The following is an 18,692-nucleotide window of genomic DNA, read 5'->3' as shown; positions in this document are numbered from 1 at the left end:
TGACTGTGAATCGAAGTTTCCAAGAATGTGTGCCATCCAATTTTGCTGCATCAGCCTCATCCAAAGGGGTGTGAGATTTTCAAAGGAAAAAGGTATTTTTGTCCCTATCTGTGCCATTGGTCCACATGTGCTTTGTGGAACCACAATTCTCTTTTTATGCTGCTTATTGTGTTAGGGACTAGGCCCACACCATCTTCCTTTTTTTTTTGACTATAAAACCCCTTGGTTGACATGCTCCCAAGACTAATGAAAAGATAGAAACCATTTGCTCGGTAGTAGTGCAAGCCATCCAAGCTACCATTCAACAGTCCATAGGGGGTGAAGTAATTGTGTTGTTTTTCTCTAGGATGGCACCAACTGGCCAATTTTGGTGTCTACAACTTGTTGTTCTCCAACCAGTTATTTCTAGGAGGTTTTGAATCCCTATGATCATAACAACTAAAATGCTGAGCCAATGAATAAGAGGTATATAACTCTCCTAGGCTTTAGGCTCTGCAAAACCTAGGAGTATAGACTTAATAACTTGATATGTGTTGGATAATGGGCCTATCATAGTGAAAAAGGCAGATAATTTCACATACTAGTTTTGTTGTACCTTTAATGGGCAATCATGTATGTACCATAAATACCTAAATAGATACACAAAACTGAAGTGTGCTTCCTCATTTTATATTTTTATGAATGGATAAGGGTATTGCTGCAGATTGATATCCACTCCTTGGGGAGTCAAACCTATTACAATGTGATATTGTTCAGACATTCTAAAACAAAGCCAAAAACCTATTAAATATGATATAGTATGCCAACATTCAGTTTCTAGAGTTTAATAGTAATCAATTATTGTCTTACAATAATATAAAACCTTCTTATTGACTTGCTGAATGAGATTCTTCTTACTAATCAATCCTTCACCAGTACCACACATCTCTATCACTATGGGCCTGTTTGTTTGTGGGAATTGAACTGGAATCGGAATCTAGTAATTCCTAAAATTTCTAATTCACAGTTTGGATGCACCAAAATGGAATTGAGAATTGGAGCTTGTATTCCCATTTTGGACACAAGATGAGAATTTGATATTCCACCTCAGGAGGTGGATTTGGAATTGGAAATTCCAATTCCCATTTCACTTTTTCATAATTGATAATATTTTGTGGGCCTGGTGAAAAGGTTATTGGCGCTCAGTTTTTGTGGATGGTCATTATTGAGTTTTATTGGCACTCATTGTTTGCATCAAACCAGAGAAAGGGACGAAGCTTAGGCTGAAGCGAACCATTCACGGGGCAAACCGTCAGCCTCGGTTTGTGGCGAACAACTTTGCAGGCATGACCCGCTTCCATACCTGCAAACGTAACAGTGAAGGAGTCCGAATGACATGGGTCTTCCTGCACACTTTATTCGCCACTGATCTCCGCTTCAGCTTCATGATCTACGTTGTGGAGAGATATTTTACTGTTTTGGATCTTCACTTCGGTTTAATGTTTTTTCGCCACATTGGTCTTTTATATCGTAAGTAATGGATGCTGAGCTTTTATTTTTTAAGTAATGGAGGTTGACTATTCTGCGATTTGAACCTGGGACTTTTGTCCATATATGCTCATTGGCTACTACCAATAACTGGACTATGTTTATTTGATGTTTTGAACCCAAACAAACTCAATAGCCTTTCTGCAGGATTCAATTTGTTCATTTTCAGTATCAGTATGTTTTCAAGATTCCATTTCCCTTACTTCCAATTGCAGCTTTGTACCACCAAACACAGGAAAAACATATTCCAAATCAAATTATAGGTGAACCAAAAGAGTCCAATCATATTCCGAACACTCAAATCCAGAATCTGACAAATTCCGGATTTGAGAACAATGCTGGAATTACAAACTCTGGCAGCCAAACGGGCCCTACTTGCTTGAAAAGTTTGACCACCCTACTTGAAGATGAACTGATAAAAAATTTGAGTCCTACAACAAATGTGCAGGTAAAAATTCTACTCTTGTTGAGAATTTACTTCTTTCTAAGAATGTGCAATATAGTGCAGGAGACAATCAGATCCTTGATCATATATTCATATCATTATCAAAAAGAAAAATAGATATAAAATCTGCCCTAGAACAACTTTGCAATTTTCAGTATCTTCTAGGAACAAAATTATAATCTTCGATGGAGTACCTTCAAAATGCTTGTCTCTCCAAAAAAATCCCCAACTCTTAAAATGGAAAAATGATTTTGTGTTATATAATTTCTAAAAATTTGGTGCTTGTTGGATGCTCCAACTGGTTGTCCAGGAATTCTTATGAATTAGCCATCCTTGATTAACAGCTTCCATTGGTTAGTGGCCAATGAACAAGATTCTACGAAAAGTTGAGATCTGTTGAGACCTTTTTCACACCATCGCTCCATTGCAAATGGAAACCCCCCTCCTTTGCTTTAGTTGTTTCTAGTTTTTTGGTCTCTGTTGTAGCTTGGCAACATTTTGAAGTCTGCAGGACTAAAAAGATAGAAGTTTTGAGCAAATGAGAGGTCTTTGTTACAGGTTTAGTTCAAGGATGATCTCAATTTGAAAGCAAGTTTGGGCAAGCACACAAAGTTGGATCAAGCACTGGTGACAGTCAAGCAGAACAGAGATCAATTCTGAACTAAACAACTAGAAGTTTTGACATTTAGTCTTTCACATCAGTCAGCTGTTCAAGTCCAACAAGGCTCCTGATTCTGCCCCATTATTGGCATAGCCCAAGACCATCAAAGTTTCTGCTCCTAGCTTTGAGTGAACCCAAGAGCAAGGTGAATTCCACTCAAAAGGCTTGTTGATGAGCCCAAGGACTAGGAAGTCTCTGACCAAGTTTTGCAGTGTGCACCCAAGTGGGCTCCAGTTCTGCTAGGCTGTAACTGATGGAGCCCAACAAGATTGGATTTCTGCCACATTAAAATGCATGAGCCCAAGGACTGGCAGATTTTCACGAGTTTTGAAGCGTGTCCAAGGACCCCCCAAATTCCCTTTCCTTGGTGAGAGCCTCCAAGCTCCAAGCAAAGACCACTGCTCTCAAAATCAGGATTCCAAGGTAAAGCGAAGAAATCTGGCTGATTTCAAAGGCAATTTAAGTTGTACATATTCAGATTTGCATTGACAAAAGAAAGACAATAAGCAAATCAAGGGGGGAATTTGATGAAAAAATGTGAGACCAAGTGCTGAAGTTCCCCAAGAAATGATTAATCTCAGCTGGCCTTGCCCAGGAAGGGATTGAAACCCGCCTACATTTCCCAACTCGAGGATAAATTCCACCAAGAGTTAAGTTGTCCAAGACCACTCAAAATTTTGATCTAGTTTGAGGTTGCCCGAAGAAACCTAAATTTCCAATATTTTTTAGCCCACGACAGCCTCAAATTCTGCCTTGCATTATGATGTTTGAGCCCAAGCACTAAGGAAATTCTGCCCAAGTCAAGACTTGATTGCAAGAGCCCCAGCAACCTATGATTTCCACCACCAGTCCTATGGAGCCCAAAGAGACCTTAATTTCCCCCTCACATTGGATGGGGCCCAAGAGTAAGACAAAGTCTGGTCAGCATATAGTTAAAGTGCCCAAGCAACCATCAAAATCAGATCAAGGTTTGGCAAGTGAGCCCAAGAAGGCTGTAAAATCCGCTTAACATCTAATGTGGAGCCCAAGCAGGTGATTTTCGAAAATGAGAGCCCAGCAAGATTGTGATTTCTACCCCTTCATTAATTGCAACTGAGATTCATTTAAGAAGCCTCAACCAAGTCGGCTAAGGGTCAAGAACAAGTTGGAAGTTCAATAAGGCAAGTAGTCGGGTAAGGGTCAAGAGTGGGTTGGAAGTTCAATTAGCCAAGGTAGGTCGGTCTTATGGTGATTTAATAATTTGAAATTCAATTCAACCCTAAGCCAGGTTGGCCTGATAAAAGGGCATGTCTTTTGGAGTTTAAGTGCCTAGAATTGGAATGTTTGAAAGAACCCCCCCACCCCAACTGCCAAATTGGTGTGAAATACTGAGGATTTCCATCTAGACAGATCTAAAGGCCGAAATCAGATCAGTAATTAGAGAAAAATCAAAATCAGGTGAGCTTTGAAGGAAAGTTGGTTTAAATTAGCAAATTTCTACAGACCCTAGATTCAAAATCTTTGGAAAATCAATCAGGTATGGAGGTGATCAGCTTTCTGATGATTAATCAACATATTTTCAAGGAGATTATTGAGTGGTTTTATAAGGAAAGTGAATATCTTAGGCTTAGAAAGAGTAATCAGGAGTTAGAAACCAGATTTTGAACTAATAAATCAGAATGTAATTTCTAACAAATTTATGGTGAAATTAATTAAAATTGGCATCTAGAGATAGGACTTTCCAAGTCAATTGTAAGTATTTGATCTTAGAGCTTAAGGTAGAATTAAATAGACATTTAGGGATCATTTAAATTAGAAAATCCAAGGATTATAAGGGGTTTCATATATCCAATTCACAGATTTAACACAATTATTTTCTTGTTTGCAATGTGAAATGGATATAATTTGGAAGGAAGTTCAAGCAGATGCACGAAGGAAGAGCAACTTGAAGTTCAAGTTAGGGTGACTCTCAACATAAAATTGACAAGCAAAAAAGGAGCCAACGAGCTAAATAGTTCAAGTGCAAGCATGATCCCAACATCAAGCACAACATGAAGTATTCACCAAGTTAGCAAGATGGATTATGAGGGGTATCATACATCCATTTCACAAATTTAACACAATTACTTTCTTGTTTGCAATGTGAAATTGATGTAATTTGGAAGGAAGTTCAAGTGGATGCACGAAGGAAGAGCTACTTGAAGTTCAAGTGAGGGTGACTCTCAAGATAAATCATAAAATTGACAAGCAAGAAAGTAGCCAAGGAGCTAAATAGTTCAAGTGCGAGCATGATCTCAACATCATGTGCAACATGAAGTATTCACCAAGTTAGCGAGATGGTTCAAGGTCGAATATCAAAATGAGGGTGCAAACCCAATAACCAAATCAAACTGGAATTGAAAAAATGAGTTGAACTAGGAAAATGAAAAAGTCTACAAATGGAGGATATTATCACAATCTTGAATTTCCTCCAAAAATCCAAGATCAATTAGAAATTATTTAACTACATGTGAGGCCTCATCACTTCTAGAAGATCATAGCTAAGGCATTGTGATTTCAAGTACAAGTTTGTTCAAAATTCATATCAACGAGAAGATCTCAAAAGGAAATGGATGGAGATGTCTAGGGTTGATAGAAAAAAGGCTAAACACATGGTAAAAGATTGTACCCACAGCTAAACCTTCGAAACAATAATGCTTTCCAGATTTTAGATGATGTCTTTGCCATGCATACAGTGAGGGCACTGCAGGTTGTTGAACAAGCCGAATAACTAAGCGGGGGGTGAATCAGTTATTCCCACACACTTATAAAAAAAATTGATCTTCTAGTTAGCACTTAACAGTCATCAACCACCACTTAAGATCTTTCAATTAAAGCACAGTAGATCACCATATGAAAGATAAGCACACATATCAGCAAGCAAGATCACATGAATACTTTCATGTGTGGATTTGCATACATCCCACATGAAATGATACTCTATTTATACTGGATGTATGCCACAAGTATGTTGGCTAAACAAGTTTGAGATAGGTCACACCACCTCAAGCAATACAAGAATACTCGAGCACACCAACACTCTACAACAATTTCCGATGCCAACGAGTATGACGAAAATGCTAGGAAAGGTTGTTGGGACTGAAATAAAATCTACACTCTTCACAAAGGATCAACCTAAGACACGATCCAACAAAATGTTGCACACCACCACCAAGGCACGAAATGAAAACAATTAATGCTCAATCAAGGGTAATACACAATACCCTAAACACAAGCTATTGGTGAAAGATAATCAATATGCAACCAACCGATACACCGAAACTATCAGTACGCAACTACCAATACACCAAAGGTTGAGAGAAAAATGTTGACATCAATGACCTGGACACCAATGACAACCATCAAGCTCACATTCTAACACAAGGAAATCCTCTAAATAAATTATCAAAGGAAGGATATACTTAGTTTTCAAAGTTCACCGATATCAGAGTACTAAGAAGTACCACATGCCCAAAGAAGCTTCCAACGCTTCCTCCAAACAAGTTAGTGAGAATGGAGACTATGAGGCAATTGCTCACATATGGCAATATTCAAAAACTTAAGCATAAGCCAAGGGTCACTTTTCCATTTAGTATAGAAGTGAAACTTGTCCATCCCTTTGGCAACAAAAGCAACAGAGAGGGTTTGAATCAATGACAACCATCAACTGCCTATACACCAAAGGTTGAGAAAAAAATGTTGACATCAATGACAACCATCAACCTCACATTCTATTAATCTCCCCCTTTGTCATTAATGGCAACATTCATTAATAAACAAAGCACAAAAAGATATCTCCTGAAAAAACTCTCCACCTTTAACAACAATGACAAAAGGGCCTGAAAAAAAAATATTGCTCCCCCTTACTAACACACTTTACTCCCCTTGAGAGGAAGTGCACCAGCACTAATCCAAAAAGATGTAAATGTGCAAAAAAGCTATACCAATGCACGCACCAGTGCACACTAATGAGCACTTGGAAGGGGAAAATGCCCAAGTTCACTCTAAGATACTCGAAAGTATCCTTAGACAAAGGTTTTGCGAATGTATTTGTGATTTGTTCCTTTGTCGACACATACTATAACTTGACTTCTCCAACCTCAACCTGCTCTCTAATAAAATAACATCTAATATCAATGTGTTATGTTTTGCAATGCATTACCAGATTCCTTAACATACTTATAGCACTGATATTATCACATAGTATGGGAACTGATTCAGAGAATCTAATTCCTATGTTCGTCAAAGACTCCATCCATAATACCTGTGTACAACAGGGGAGCACTGAAATATATTTTGATTCAGCAGTTGAAAGCGTTATAGAATTATGCTTCTCGCTTGACCAAGAAACTAATCAAGAGCTCAGAAGGTGGTTACCCCACTGGTACTCTTTTGGTCATCCAACGATCCTGCACAATTAGCATGTGTATGTGGTCAATGTAAAATCTTATCCTTTTAATTACCATAACCCATAATCTTTAATCCCTTTCGAGTATTTAAAGACCCTCTTCACAACAATATCATGAGATTCTTTCAGTTCCTGCTGAAATTTGGCTGCTAGGCATACTGAATACATGATATTTGGTCTAGATACATTGAGGTACAACAAACCTCCAATCATCTGCTTTTGGTGAGTTGTCTTCCTTAGTCAACTTGCAGCCCATAACAATACGAGTACTTACTAGTTTTGAGTTTTCTAAGCCAAACTTCTTCCTTCACACACTTGGATTGACAAATAAAAATGCTTGTGATGTTCTCATTCTCTTGCAATCCAAGAAAGAAATTCAGTTTATCAATAATAGATGAAGTAGAAAGTTGAAACCACCACAAGATATAGTTGTCGAGTCTCTATAGTTATAGTCAGCTATTGTCTACACCTCCTCGAATCAGCCAGCTAAGTAACTTTGCACTTGCATCACATATAGATCACATATAAGGGAACAAGATCACATGAATATTTTCATGGACGGACTTCCATACATCCCACATGAAATGATACTCCACTTATACTAGATGCACGAAACAAATTCCTCAACTAAAACAAATTTGAGATAGGTCACACCACCTTGAACAATATAACAATCCTCAAGCACACCAACACACTACAACAATCTTTGGTGCCAATGGTTATGATCAACATGCTGAAATCAAAACCACATGCTTCACAAAGGATCAACCCAAGACACAATCCGACAAAATGTTGCATGCCAACACCGAGGCATGAAATGGTAAAACAATTGGTGCTCGGCCAACGATAATGCACAATACCAGAAACACAGGCTAATGGTGAAAGATAAAATATATGCAACCAACTGATACACCAAAACTATCAGTACAAAACTATAAATACACCAAAGATTAAGAGAAAGATGTTGAAATCAATGACAACCATCAAGCTCACATTCTAACATGGGAAATCCTCTAAATAAATTATATAAGGAAGTGTATACTTAGTTTTCAAAGTTCACCCATATCAGAGTTTTAGGAAGGACCACGTGCCCAAATAAGCTTCTAAGGTTTCCACCAAACAAGTTAGTAAGAATGGAGATTGCAAGGTAACTGCTCACATATGGCAATATTCAAAAACATAAGCACGAGCCAGGGGTCACTTCTCCATTTAGTTTTAGAAGTGAATTTTGTCCATCCCTTTTGGCAGCAAAAGCAACGGAGAGAGTTTGAATACTATTCATTGTGGATATACCATGCTAGGACAAACTTTGATCCATACCATCAAATAAAAAGAGCTTATAGAGTATGGTACAGAGGCACTTGGCACATGCAGAAGATCATTGGACAAATGCGAAGGATGATTTTGAGATAAAGAGAAGATCGTTTTCTCAAATGTCAATAGAACTGATTAGAGAAGGCAAATGGATTCAGATTCAAGATCAAATTGAGGATGACGGAAAGTGTCTTCAACCTAATTATAAGACAAGAAAAGATATCAGTCCTGCTATATATTGGATTGACGAGGAATGAGTTTTAATGCAATGATGGTAACAATTACAATTAAGGCATTCACTCATGCCTGGTTGGACAAACAAATGGCATAGTTGCAAGCAAGAGGATCTTCATTGACATATGAGTTGATGAAAGATGTGGAAGAACCTGAAGAAGAATTGTCTGACCAACCACAAGAAGTCTCCAAAAGGCAAGAGAGTCAATGTAGCAAGAAAGATAACAATAGTGATAAGGCCTCACAAACCCTGGGGAAGAAAAGAAAAGGAGCTACATGTCAGAGCCACAGCAAAAGAAACAAAAGTCAGGAGCAGCTGATACAAGGCAAGTGAATGTGATATCCACATCGGAGAATGTAGTGTCTGCTCAAGTTGAAATTGAATCAAAGGCAACTAAATGCCAAAGTTCCAGTCATGTTCCCTTGGATCAACAAGAGCAAGAAGTAGAATCTCCTCCTCAAAGAATTGAAGATAATAAAGAGAAGCAAAATAATGTGATCGATATTTAAACCATTTCAGAAGATGGCGAGGAGAAGCTGCAACATGATAGTACAAATGAAGATGTTAATATGGAGGTCCAAGATAAAAATCAAGAGGAAAATCGAGAAGATGAATTAAGAGAGTTCACTGCACCAGCATGGTTGTTGAAGCAAATGGAGAGAAAACAAGTGACGGTCACACAGCCTGTTGAAGAGTGTAGAAATATTTGTGAAATGAATGACAATGAAAATAAAAGATGCTAGGCAAGAAATTCTATAAAATTACAAGAGAGAGTTCAAGTGCACGCACTCTACAGATTGCTATCCTAAAGGTGGATAAAGCTAGAGAAGATCTGCCACCACAAGATTATGATATCCAAATGAATCCATTTAAGTTCTTGAAGAGCGATTAAACAAGGAAGTTGAGAAGAAAAGAAAATACAAGGAAGAGGTCAAATGGTTAAAAATATAACAAGCAATTGATGAACCCGACTTAGCAAGCTGATCAAAGTTCAAACATTTGTTCCTTTAGTTACTTGTTCTAGTGCATCAATGGATGGATAGGAAAGAGTTGGATTGACAGGACAAAAAGCAAAGAATTGGGTAGCAGAAATACTTAAAGAAGCAAACAAGTTTTATTGAAAGGTTTTTCAACAACTACAGCACCATGCTCTCTCCAATAGCAAATTTATGTGGTGTTGAAAGATTGTGAAGAATTCATCCCAGGTAATGAAAAGACTCTCCCGATCACAAAAAATCAAGGAAACACCACAGAACACATTGATAAAGGCTGAAGTGTTGAAGAGAGGTAAAGAAGTTGATTTTCAAGGATGGCATCATCCACCATCTCTCAAGAAGGAAATCTAAGCAGGTGGTATTCAACTTCAAAAGATACAGTTCAGGAAAAGAATGACCTTCTTACTTATGTGAGACTTGTTCTAATTGGAGGATGAAAAGCTAAGTGTAGATCAGTTGAAAGGAAAAGTGAAAGATGTCTACATCATGGAAGCAAATTTTCTCATGCTAGAACAATTGGAAAAGACTACAATTTTTTTGAATTTGATGGCTCTGTGCAATGCAGCTTAGTGGAAAAATATAAGTGGCACTTGTGCAAGTGATTTGGAATTTCATTAGTATAGATGCTTCATTTTGGTTCATCCATTTATTTGTGTCTTTTGTGGTCGGTTCCTACCTAACCAATTTTTTTATTGGCTCTCAAAAGAAAAGTAATTTTCTTATTGACCCACAAGGTGGTACTTTGCAGTAATTAGATTAGCATTTAATGTTTGTTAGTAGTAATTGTGGAAACCTTAATTAGGGCTTTGGTGGATCAATCTAGGTCATTGATCTTGGTTAAATCTTAATCATTTGTTGCACTAGAGTTTCCTTTATAAGGCTTGCTCTCCTCATTTGTAAAAGAGATTTTTGGAAAATTGTTGCTAATATATTGTCAGAATTGCTCTATATCCATAGTTGTCTTTGCATGGAATACTTATTGAGTTTCAAATTTGGGTGAATGAATTTGTAAACAAATGTTAGCGAAGATCAGTAATGTATTTTTTGACAACTTTGAGCACCACTGTTGTTGATTTCAGAGTCTACAACTGTATTTCATCACTGTTTAGTGAGCCACATCAGAATGTGACCAATTGCAGTATTCCATACTCATTGTTGAGGGTGATTGCAGCCATTCAAGGAAAACTATTCAGCAGCAGCTGTTTCTGTTGATGTTGATTCCATGAAGCCACTCGACACTACAGCCCAAAAACAACCCTGTACTCACTGCACATATTGGAGGAAGGGCAATTATGACTGGTGATCGCAACAGTCCACAGTATACTAGAAGGTGCTATAACAATACATATAAGGGTCATAGGTATAAAGACGATTACAACACTCATCTGCAGTAATCTTATATTCTGCTCCAGAGTCTGTGAAGATGGTCCTTTCTGCATATAGTACTTTAGAAATATCATGGTGTACACATATTCTAATCCAGTTTAACACATGTAAGGTGCAGACCTTGTTTGCAAGTTGCAGATTTATTATAAGTGTGATCTTCATTTGAAGATTATACATAAGTTGCGGACTTATGTAAGTACATTTTATATATTTCTATAGGAGATAAGAGTGCTCCAAGTTGTACTAGCTACCCATGCTACACTGTTATCATTATACGAGGATGTCAAATTTTAATAAGTATATGAGGACGAGTTTCCTATTGTTGCTATGGCTGTTTGCAATTCTTATTTGTTTTTTGGCACATTCGAAAAATAGTACATATATCCTAAAAACATAAAAAAGTCTCAGCATGCAGATGACAAAAAATAACCCAGCTCCCATCTGTTGGCATTGAGTACAGCACCACTGCCACAAATAACAGAGAATGAAAGTTGAAACATATGGCGTCGAGGAGGCAAAATTTTAAATTAGGTTAAATAGCAAATGCAATCGTTGGCACAAAGTACTTCAAATTCAATGTATGAGGCGGGTAATCTGTCGTCACGTTGTAACATCTACGCCCAATTTTACAAGTCAGGGAAATTTACCATAGGACCAAAATCAATAAAAAGCCTATATTTGTCAGGTTTCCTCACCTCGTTAATGTTCCGCTTCGAAGCTGCCCTCATTGGATGTGGGCTATTTCCATTATCATAAAACCCTGTTTCTCCACCTTCTTTGATTTCGTCCGCTCCACTGCCACTGCCAACACTGGCAGGACTGCTACTACCTCTTCCACCCGCATATCCACTACTGCTCGGGCTACTCCCAGCTTCAATTTCATTCTCCTCCTGTTCCGAGATCTCTCCCTCCAATCGCTCAGGTAATTCTGAAGATTCCTTTACTTCTTCACCTTCATCAACGCCACCCTTCTCCGGTTCTAAAAATTCCTCGTCTTCTCCGTCTTTCTCCACAGAAACCTCCTTATGCGAACCTATTTCTACAAATTCCTGGCTGGCATAGGGTTCCTCAACCCCTGAGATACAGTCCGCATTCTTATTATAAGTCTTATCATTGCCGTCATCATCAACGTCCACCGGTCGAATCCCATTATCTCCGTTAATGTCAGGCTCAATTTGCCCAACGTCTTCGTTGCTCCGCTCTCCTTGCACGGAGTAATTCTCCTTCAACCGCAATACTTCTAAAGCCTCTTCCACCGATTCGACATCATTATTATTATCATCATTTTCTACTGCCACATCAATTTTAGCAGGATCTGCCGGAGTAGATTTATTCTCTTCTTCGTTGTTTCCCGGAGCGGAAACTGATTCCATGAGTTCTAATCTCTGTAAAATTGTGCAAAACTACACAACTTTCACATTTGATCAACACCTCAACTTCTTCACCAAATCAGCACAAATCTACAATAAGTGAGCCCGCTCGGCGACTTCAAGAGCCAAACTAACTGGATTTAAACAGTCAAACTAACAGCCTCTCTCTCAAAAACTCGTTTACTTTTCAAAACCCTTCAATGCTCGGAACTCTGCCGTTCCAGCATCAAAATTCCCCAAATTTAACGAAGTGGGTCCAAAATTACGGCCCTATTTATATATTCATTCAAAGACAAAAGAAATGGGCACGATTACATAAACAGCAAAATCGAGGGACGATCTCTGCCTCATATCTACCATTCTTCGTTAAGCCAGCCTTGAGTAGAATAGTAGTTGCTGGTAACAACGTCTGTCTAGAAAAATATTTCGATTTGCGCTTGCTTTTTTCATATCACCCGTTACTTGGAGTAATAAAATTTACACTGATATGGAAGCGTGTCACTTTCAAGCTTTTGGCAACAACTAGGATTCCTAGGCTTTAAAAAGGGCCCTCATTTCCTAATCTTTTTATTATTATTATTATTATTTAGTATTTACTCTCTGTTGGTTTCGGATATTGTCACTTACTCTTTTGTGGAATGGTAGGAATGAGCGCAACGTTTTCTTTTATCATGTTTTCCCTACTTCTAACATAGGAAAACTTCAAATAAAAGTGCGTATCATCTAGTTTTTTCCCTTTGTCTTGTTTTGTGTTTTCCCACTTTAATTTGCATTTAGATTATGACACTCTTTTTAAAAGAGACATGATGCTTACTTGTAAATTTAAGACTTCAATTTGTATTTTTCCATGGCATGATATGCATTTGAGTTTGTATTGTTTTCTCTTTATACGAAGAATGATTATTATATTATCTTTTATTTGTTAAAATAGATTTAATAATTTTTAATAAAAGGTAGATGATAGAAGGCATGACTTTAATGTTTGTATAAGATCAGATTGGAGACAACGTAGTAAAATAAAGTATAATTAGACAAAATCTAAATAGCAAGAATCAACAAAACAACAATGTAAAGAGAACTATGCTATCTAATTGATGATTGTTGAAAATACTAAAGACTAATTGTGAGGGAAAAATTTATTCTGTTCATTAATAAGGTAGTTGAAAATCATGTGATTACGATTCATGATCTCCCATAGTAGACTAGTAATGTTCATATATGTGCTCACATATAGGGGAGTATCTTGGCAAGAGATAGAAGGAGAAGTCCTCTAACAATTGTACAATGAACATTAGTGTTGGAAACTACAATTGAAACAATTGTTGTGTTGTCATTGATGTCAAACCTTACTGGTGAGACAGTTGCTACCTAAATATAGTGTCATATCATTTGATTGATGAATAGGGTTTAAAAAGAAGAGATAACAAGAAAAGCTGGTGGAAAGGTTGAGTTATGTGGAACTACAATGGCCACTTGATTAGTTGGCACATGGACAAGATAATGTGTTGTTTAATATTTACACTAAGTGGAGAAGATAGTCGAATTGAAGCCTAGTACAAAGATGATCAATTGAAAACTAAATGCATAGGCTAAACCAAGAAAAAGAGAAGAAGATTAAGAAACTTATAGTTGAAGCTGAATTGTGCTAGCGTGGACCGAGTGAACAGTAGAAGTCGAACAAATATAGTGTCAATCGAGCATCAGTAAAGGCTAAGTATCAAAAAATTCAAACCAAGAAAAGACAGAGTATGCCAAGCGAGACAGTTAGTATTGACCGAGTTGTCTAGTGATGACCGAGGTCGAGGAACTCAGTATTGACCAAGTTTCAGGATTTGATAGTTTGTGAAGGAATTCAAATTTCTAGCCAACACAGTTGAATTTTGGATTGGTCAAAGTGTGTGAAAGATAAGTATTGATGAGTTAGAGCTGTAGGACCAGAAAACGGGTTAAATGCATAACATACTATGAGAAAATTACAAAACTCAATCAACATACATTAGCACCCACTAGTCTACCATGAAAGCCAAACTAATAAAGAAAGCAATAGAAACCCCCTTTTTCGCTTGTAGCTCCCATGTCCTTCTTTCTTCTCCAAATGATTGTAGCTCCAAAGTTGCCTATAGTGCACACAAAATTGAAGCAAAAGTCTATGATGTGGATAATGCCATGAGAATACTTGAAGTTGTGATTTGAATGTGAGAGATGGAGTGAGAAATCTAAAATAAATTAGGACCTAAAGGCTTCCAAGACTTCAAGAGGGCCCGAAATGAGAGAAAGAGTGTCCATTTTATAATCAACACTCAAAGTGAGGGCATTGGATTTGTCACCCATAGATGTGCGATGTGGCAAGAGATTCCTTTGAGAATCCATGACACATATGACAAAATATGCCAATTGTAAGATTCTATGACACATGAAAGTCAAACATGGCTAAATGTGGAAGAGAATCTATGATGCATCATAAGACACCTCAACCCACTTAAAGCCAAGAGTCTATGACAAAGAAGCCAAATAGAGACATGCGTAAGAGAATAAGAATATTTGATTATGAGAAGTCTTAGCCAAGTGTCGAAGGAGAATCCACGAGGTGTCATATCCAAGTGTCATGATGATGCAATATTTTATAAAATATTCGAATTAAAAATCCTCTTATTCCACAAAATAAGAATTAGTAGAAAATGGAATTAATGATGAAAAATGGAACTTGGGAAATTAAGAATTTCCATGGTTTGTAGATAATGAATCAATTAATTAATAAGATTAATTAATTGAGGATGATAATTAGGAAGAATAATAGAATTAAATTACAGGTTATTTAATCCTATAGAGAGAATTAGTAAATGATTGGCCAAATTGATTAAATGAATGCAACAGTATCCTTTGATGAAAATCTAATGATGATGGATATGGAATAAGATGATGACCAGTAGATCAAAGCCATGGTCAGATTGATTGATTGAAGTTGATATCACATGCCAAGGACACATGACATGAATTGGTTGACATGTAACATTTAACCGACATTGTAAATGCTACAGGATTGAAATTGATTGATAAGGTTTGATCATAATAACACTGTCGAACATTGTCAATGTTATTAAAATGGTTGATGATGTCATGATTTGACATTGAAAGCCTCAACAATGTCAAAGATTGGATGACATGAATGATAGTTTGACCTAGCACTGAGAGCCACGACAGTACTAAGGTCAAATTGATAAGATTGATAGGTTGATAGGTTTCCAAGGCATTGAAAGCCACAACAATACCTAGGAGTCAGATAAATGATGATTGATTTGGGATGTTTGATACGTTTCGGGTTGATTAGGACTGATTTTGAGTGATTCCGGGTTGATTTGGGGTGATTTCAAGTTGATTTGATATGGTTTTGAGTTGATTTGATATGATTTCGAGTTGATATGAAATTGATGTGAAGGCGGATACAAATGATGAAATATGGTCAATCTGGCCAAAAGATCGAAGTTAGTAAAATGAGAAAATGGGACAAATTAGTATGAAGAAGTGATGAAGTCAGAGATGCGAACCATTTTTGAGCGTCTACAGGAGCATTTAATGCAAGATCAATCGTGTTTGAGTGTCCCTAGGCATGGATTTAAAGAGAAGTTTTGAGAAGTATCTAGAAGGAGGAGGAAATGAAATGATGGAAGGATTCGATGAATCTGGCCTAACCCTAAGATTAATGGTGATGTTTAAGTAGCAAAAGATCAAAGCTACCTATTTAAGGAGACATAAGGATAACCTAGAAAGGTTGAGTAGTTGTTTATTCTATTGATTGGTGAACTCGAGTAGAAGGTTGTGAAGAGTTGAGAAGAGGTGGAGTGTGATTAATTGAAGGGTTTCAAAGAAAATTAGTAATGGAGATATTAATGAAGGCCAGTCAATGGATTAGCAGATGAGTTACATTATGATATGTATTTGCAAAGTAAGTTGTATTTACCAGATCAGACCTCTTGTTACTTTCTAGCCATTGTATCAGGTAAAATCGTTTAATCAAGGTTGACCTAACAGTCATTTGCAAATCCTTTAATCAAGATGACATTCTAATGGGATGTTCTTAAGACCTTTAACCAAGCCACTCCTAACAAGGTGATTAAATCCTTAAATAGGGTCACACCTAATAGTGTGTATTGTAAGCTTTAATAGGGTTGGCTCTTAACTGAGATCACTTGAAAAGAGTGATAAATGGTAGCATGTTACTAGTGGTTTTTCCCAAATTGGGTTTCCATGTTAAATCTCAGTGCTATACTTGTGTGAATAGTATTTGATGTGTTTTATTCTGTATTACTTTACATTTTGCAAGTAGGTTACTATTGGAATAGTGAACTGCAAGTTTATGTTACTATTAAGTTGTTATAGAGATCGAGTGGATTAATGAATAAATCTGAGTTGTTAAAAGATTATTTGGAACATATCCACCCCCCCCCCCCCCCCTCAGTCATTCTAAAATCATTCTAACAAATTAGGTGTTCTAGTGATATACCCTTACAAATAATCAACTTTAAGTGCAACTTTGTTCGCTTGTACCTAAATTTGTATAAGTATATTTATAAATCATATTATTGATGTAAAACTATAATAAATATCAACTCCATAATAATATAAAGTTTTTATTTTCCCTTTCCAAATGCTAAAAATAATCTCCACCCTAAAAGCATGCCAAACCTAAGTAAATTTGAAAGCAGGACAAGATTGATTTCCCAAAAAAAATCTTATGCCATGAAAATGGTCAAGCTTCAAGTATTTAAAGAAGTCATAAATCCAAGTCCAACCTTCTTAAGCTCTAGTGCAAAAATAAAAATTTAAAAATATGCTTTAAAGTCTCAATTTCTCCACAAAATGGACAATGGGGATTACAAACTCCTAAGAAAGTGTGGTCTTTTGTAGAAGTCAAGTTGATAAATAATACATTAAGAAATATAACCAAGTATGGGTTCAAATAGTCAACCAACCAACTTAGAGTATGTGGAGTCAAGTGCATAGATAGGCCTATAAGTGCCAATAGATATTTAATTATGCCACCATTTTAAGATGAGGTATAATCCATAAATATCCCTTAAAAAGTTTAGAATTATGAAAACATGTATCAAATTGCCATTTTTTATCTTTTCACCAGGGCTTGAAATTAGTAACACATTTTTGTGAACCACTCAAGAATAATAACTAGCTAGTAATCCTAGGTTGATAATCAAAAACTTAACTTGAACTAGAGGCAAGTTAAGAAATTATTCATGGCTTTCTTGAAAAGATATAGAAATGGTTTAGCCCTTATTCTTTAAAACTTTACAAATCAAAATCAAGGGGCTTTAGCCAATGGTTAATCTTAAAAAAGAAAATGGAGACCACTACTTTAAAAAATATTAATTAAAAAAAATCAATACAGAAATAATTATCATCTAACAAAAGTTAGGGCTTGATATTTTTTCAACCCCTCTCAAATACTCTTGGTAACTACTATACCATGTATATTTAAATGGGTTCCTTCAAATTCATGAGAGTGTGATGTCTAAGGCCTTTTAATGGACACCTAAAAGATACTTCGTAAAAAATATAATATTGAATTAGGGCTTTCTAGAGATAGTCATTTTTAGATCCATGGTAATCCATTTAGCATGAAGTATTAAGCCTTGACAATGGATTCATAGTAAATTTGAATTCTCGTAATCAAGAGGAAGACACCAATATTCCCAAGCTACATGATGAAATCATTTATTACCATCAAAAGAGATCCAAAGGAAGTCTCTAAGAAGATTTTCAATTTATAAATAGAGAGCCTTAGAAGGAATCCGATAAAAGGAATCATGCACATGAGTAACAAATGGTATTTTAAATTAGACAAGAGCCTACAACGCAACAATAAATTGTAAGCTTCTCATCGAGGAGGTCTTGGGTTCGAATCTACTCAAGATTAGCACACAATAATAATTAATCTTAACAATAATAATAAATAATAAATAAATAATCTAGGCTTTGGTCAATTACCTATCAAAAAACAAAAAAACAAAACAAATAGTATTTTAAATTATACGTAAAATTTACCAACTAAAGAGAGATGTTAGAGATTAAGATGTCTCAACTTTAATACTTAATTAATTGAATTATTTATACTTGTGTTTGTATTTTCTTGCACATCTTGTTTATTCTTTTTGTGTGACTCGTCACATTGAGTTTTCACCATGGTAGGAGGTGATATGGGAGGTGACAAGGACATTTTTATCCTTACATAATGAGGCAAGTTTCCTACATTGTGAAAGATGTTATTTTCCATGTGTTGACATCTTGAGAAATGTGTAAGAGCTTATGATGACTAACGAT

The 18,692-nt window shown here is 36.4% G+C and overlaps 1 protein-coding gene across 5 annotated transcripts in view; it reads right to left on the bottom strand.

The window, feature by feature from the left end:
- The window catches only part of LOC149577617 (vacuolar fusion protein MON1 homolog), a 74,900-nt gene extending 62,057 nt beyond the window's left edge, over window positions 1-12,843 (bottom strand). For 3 of the 5 annotated variants that reach the window (XM_089824652.1, XM_089824673.1, XM_089824681.1), the window contains exon 1: window positions 11,685-12,818. In XM_089824652.1, coding sequence (XP_089680778.1) covers window positions 11,685-12,362 — 678 coding nt within the window. In that variant the 5' untranslated portion in view covers window positions 12,363-12,818. Of the gene's footprint in view, window positions 1-11,684 lie in introns of all 5 variants that reach the window. The other 2 variants (XM_089824660.1, XM_089824667.1) reach the window with 2 other exon arrangements.
- Window positions 12,844-18,692: the final 5,849 nt, after the last annotated feature.

The sequence above is a fragment of the Cupressus sempervirens genome, chromosome 1 (genome assembly GCF_028749045.1).
Source record: "Cupressus sempervirens isolate cs-2001-9-10 chromosome 1, ASM2874904v1, whole genome shotgun sequence".
NCBI classification, from domain to species: Eukaryota; Viridiplantae; Streptophyta; class Pinopsida; order Cupressales; family Cupressaceae; genus Cupressus; species Cupressus sempervirens.
Note: the sequence above shows the minus strand (reverse complement) of the source record. Positions and strands in the feature narration are given on the sequence as shown.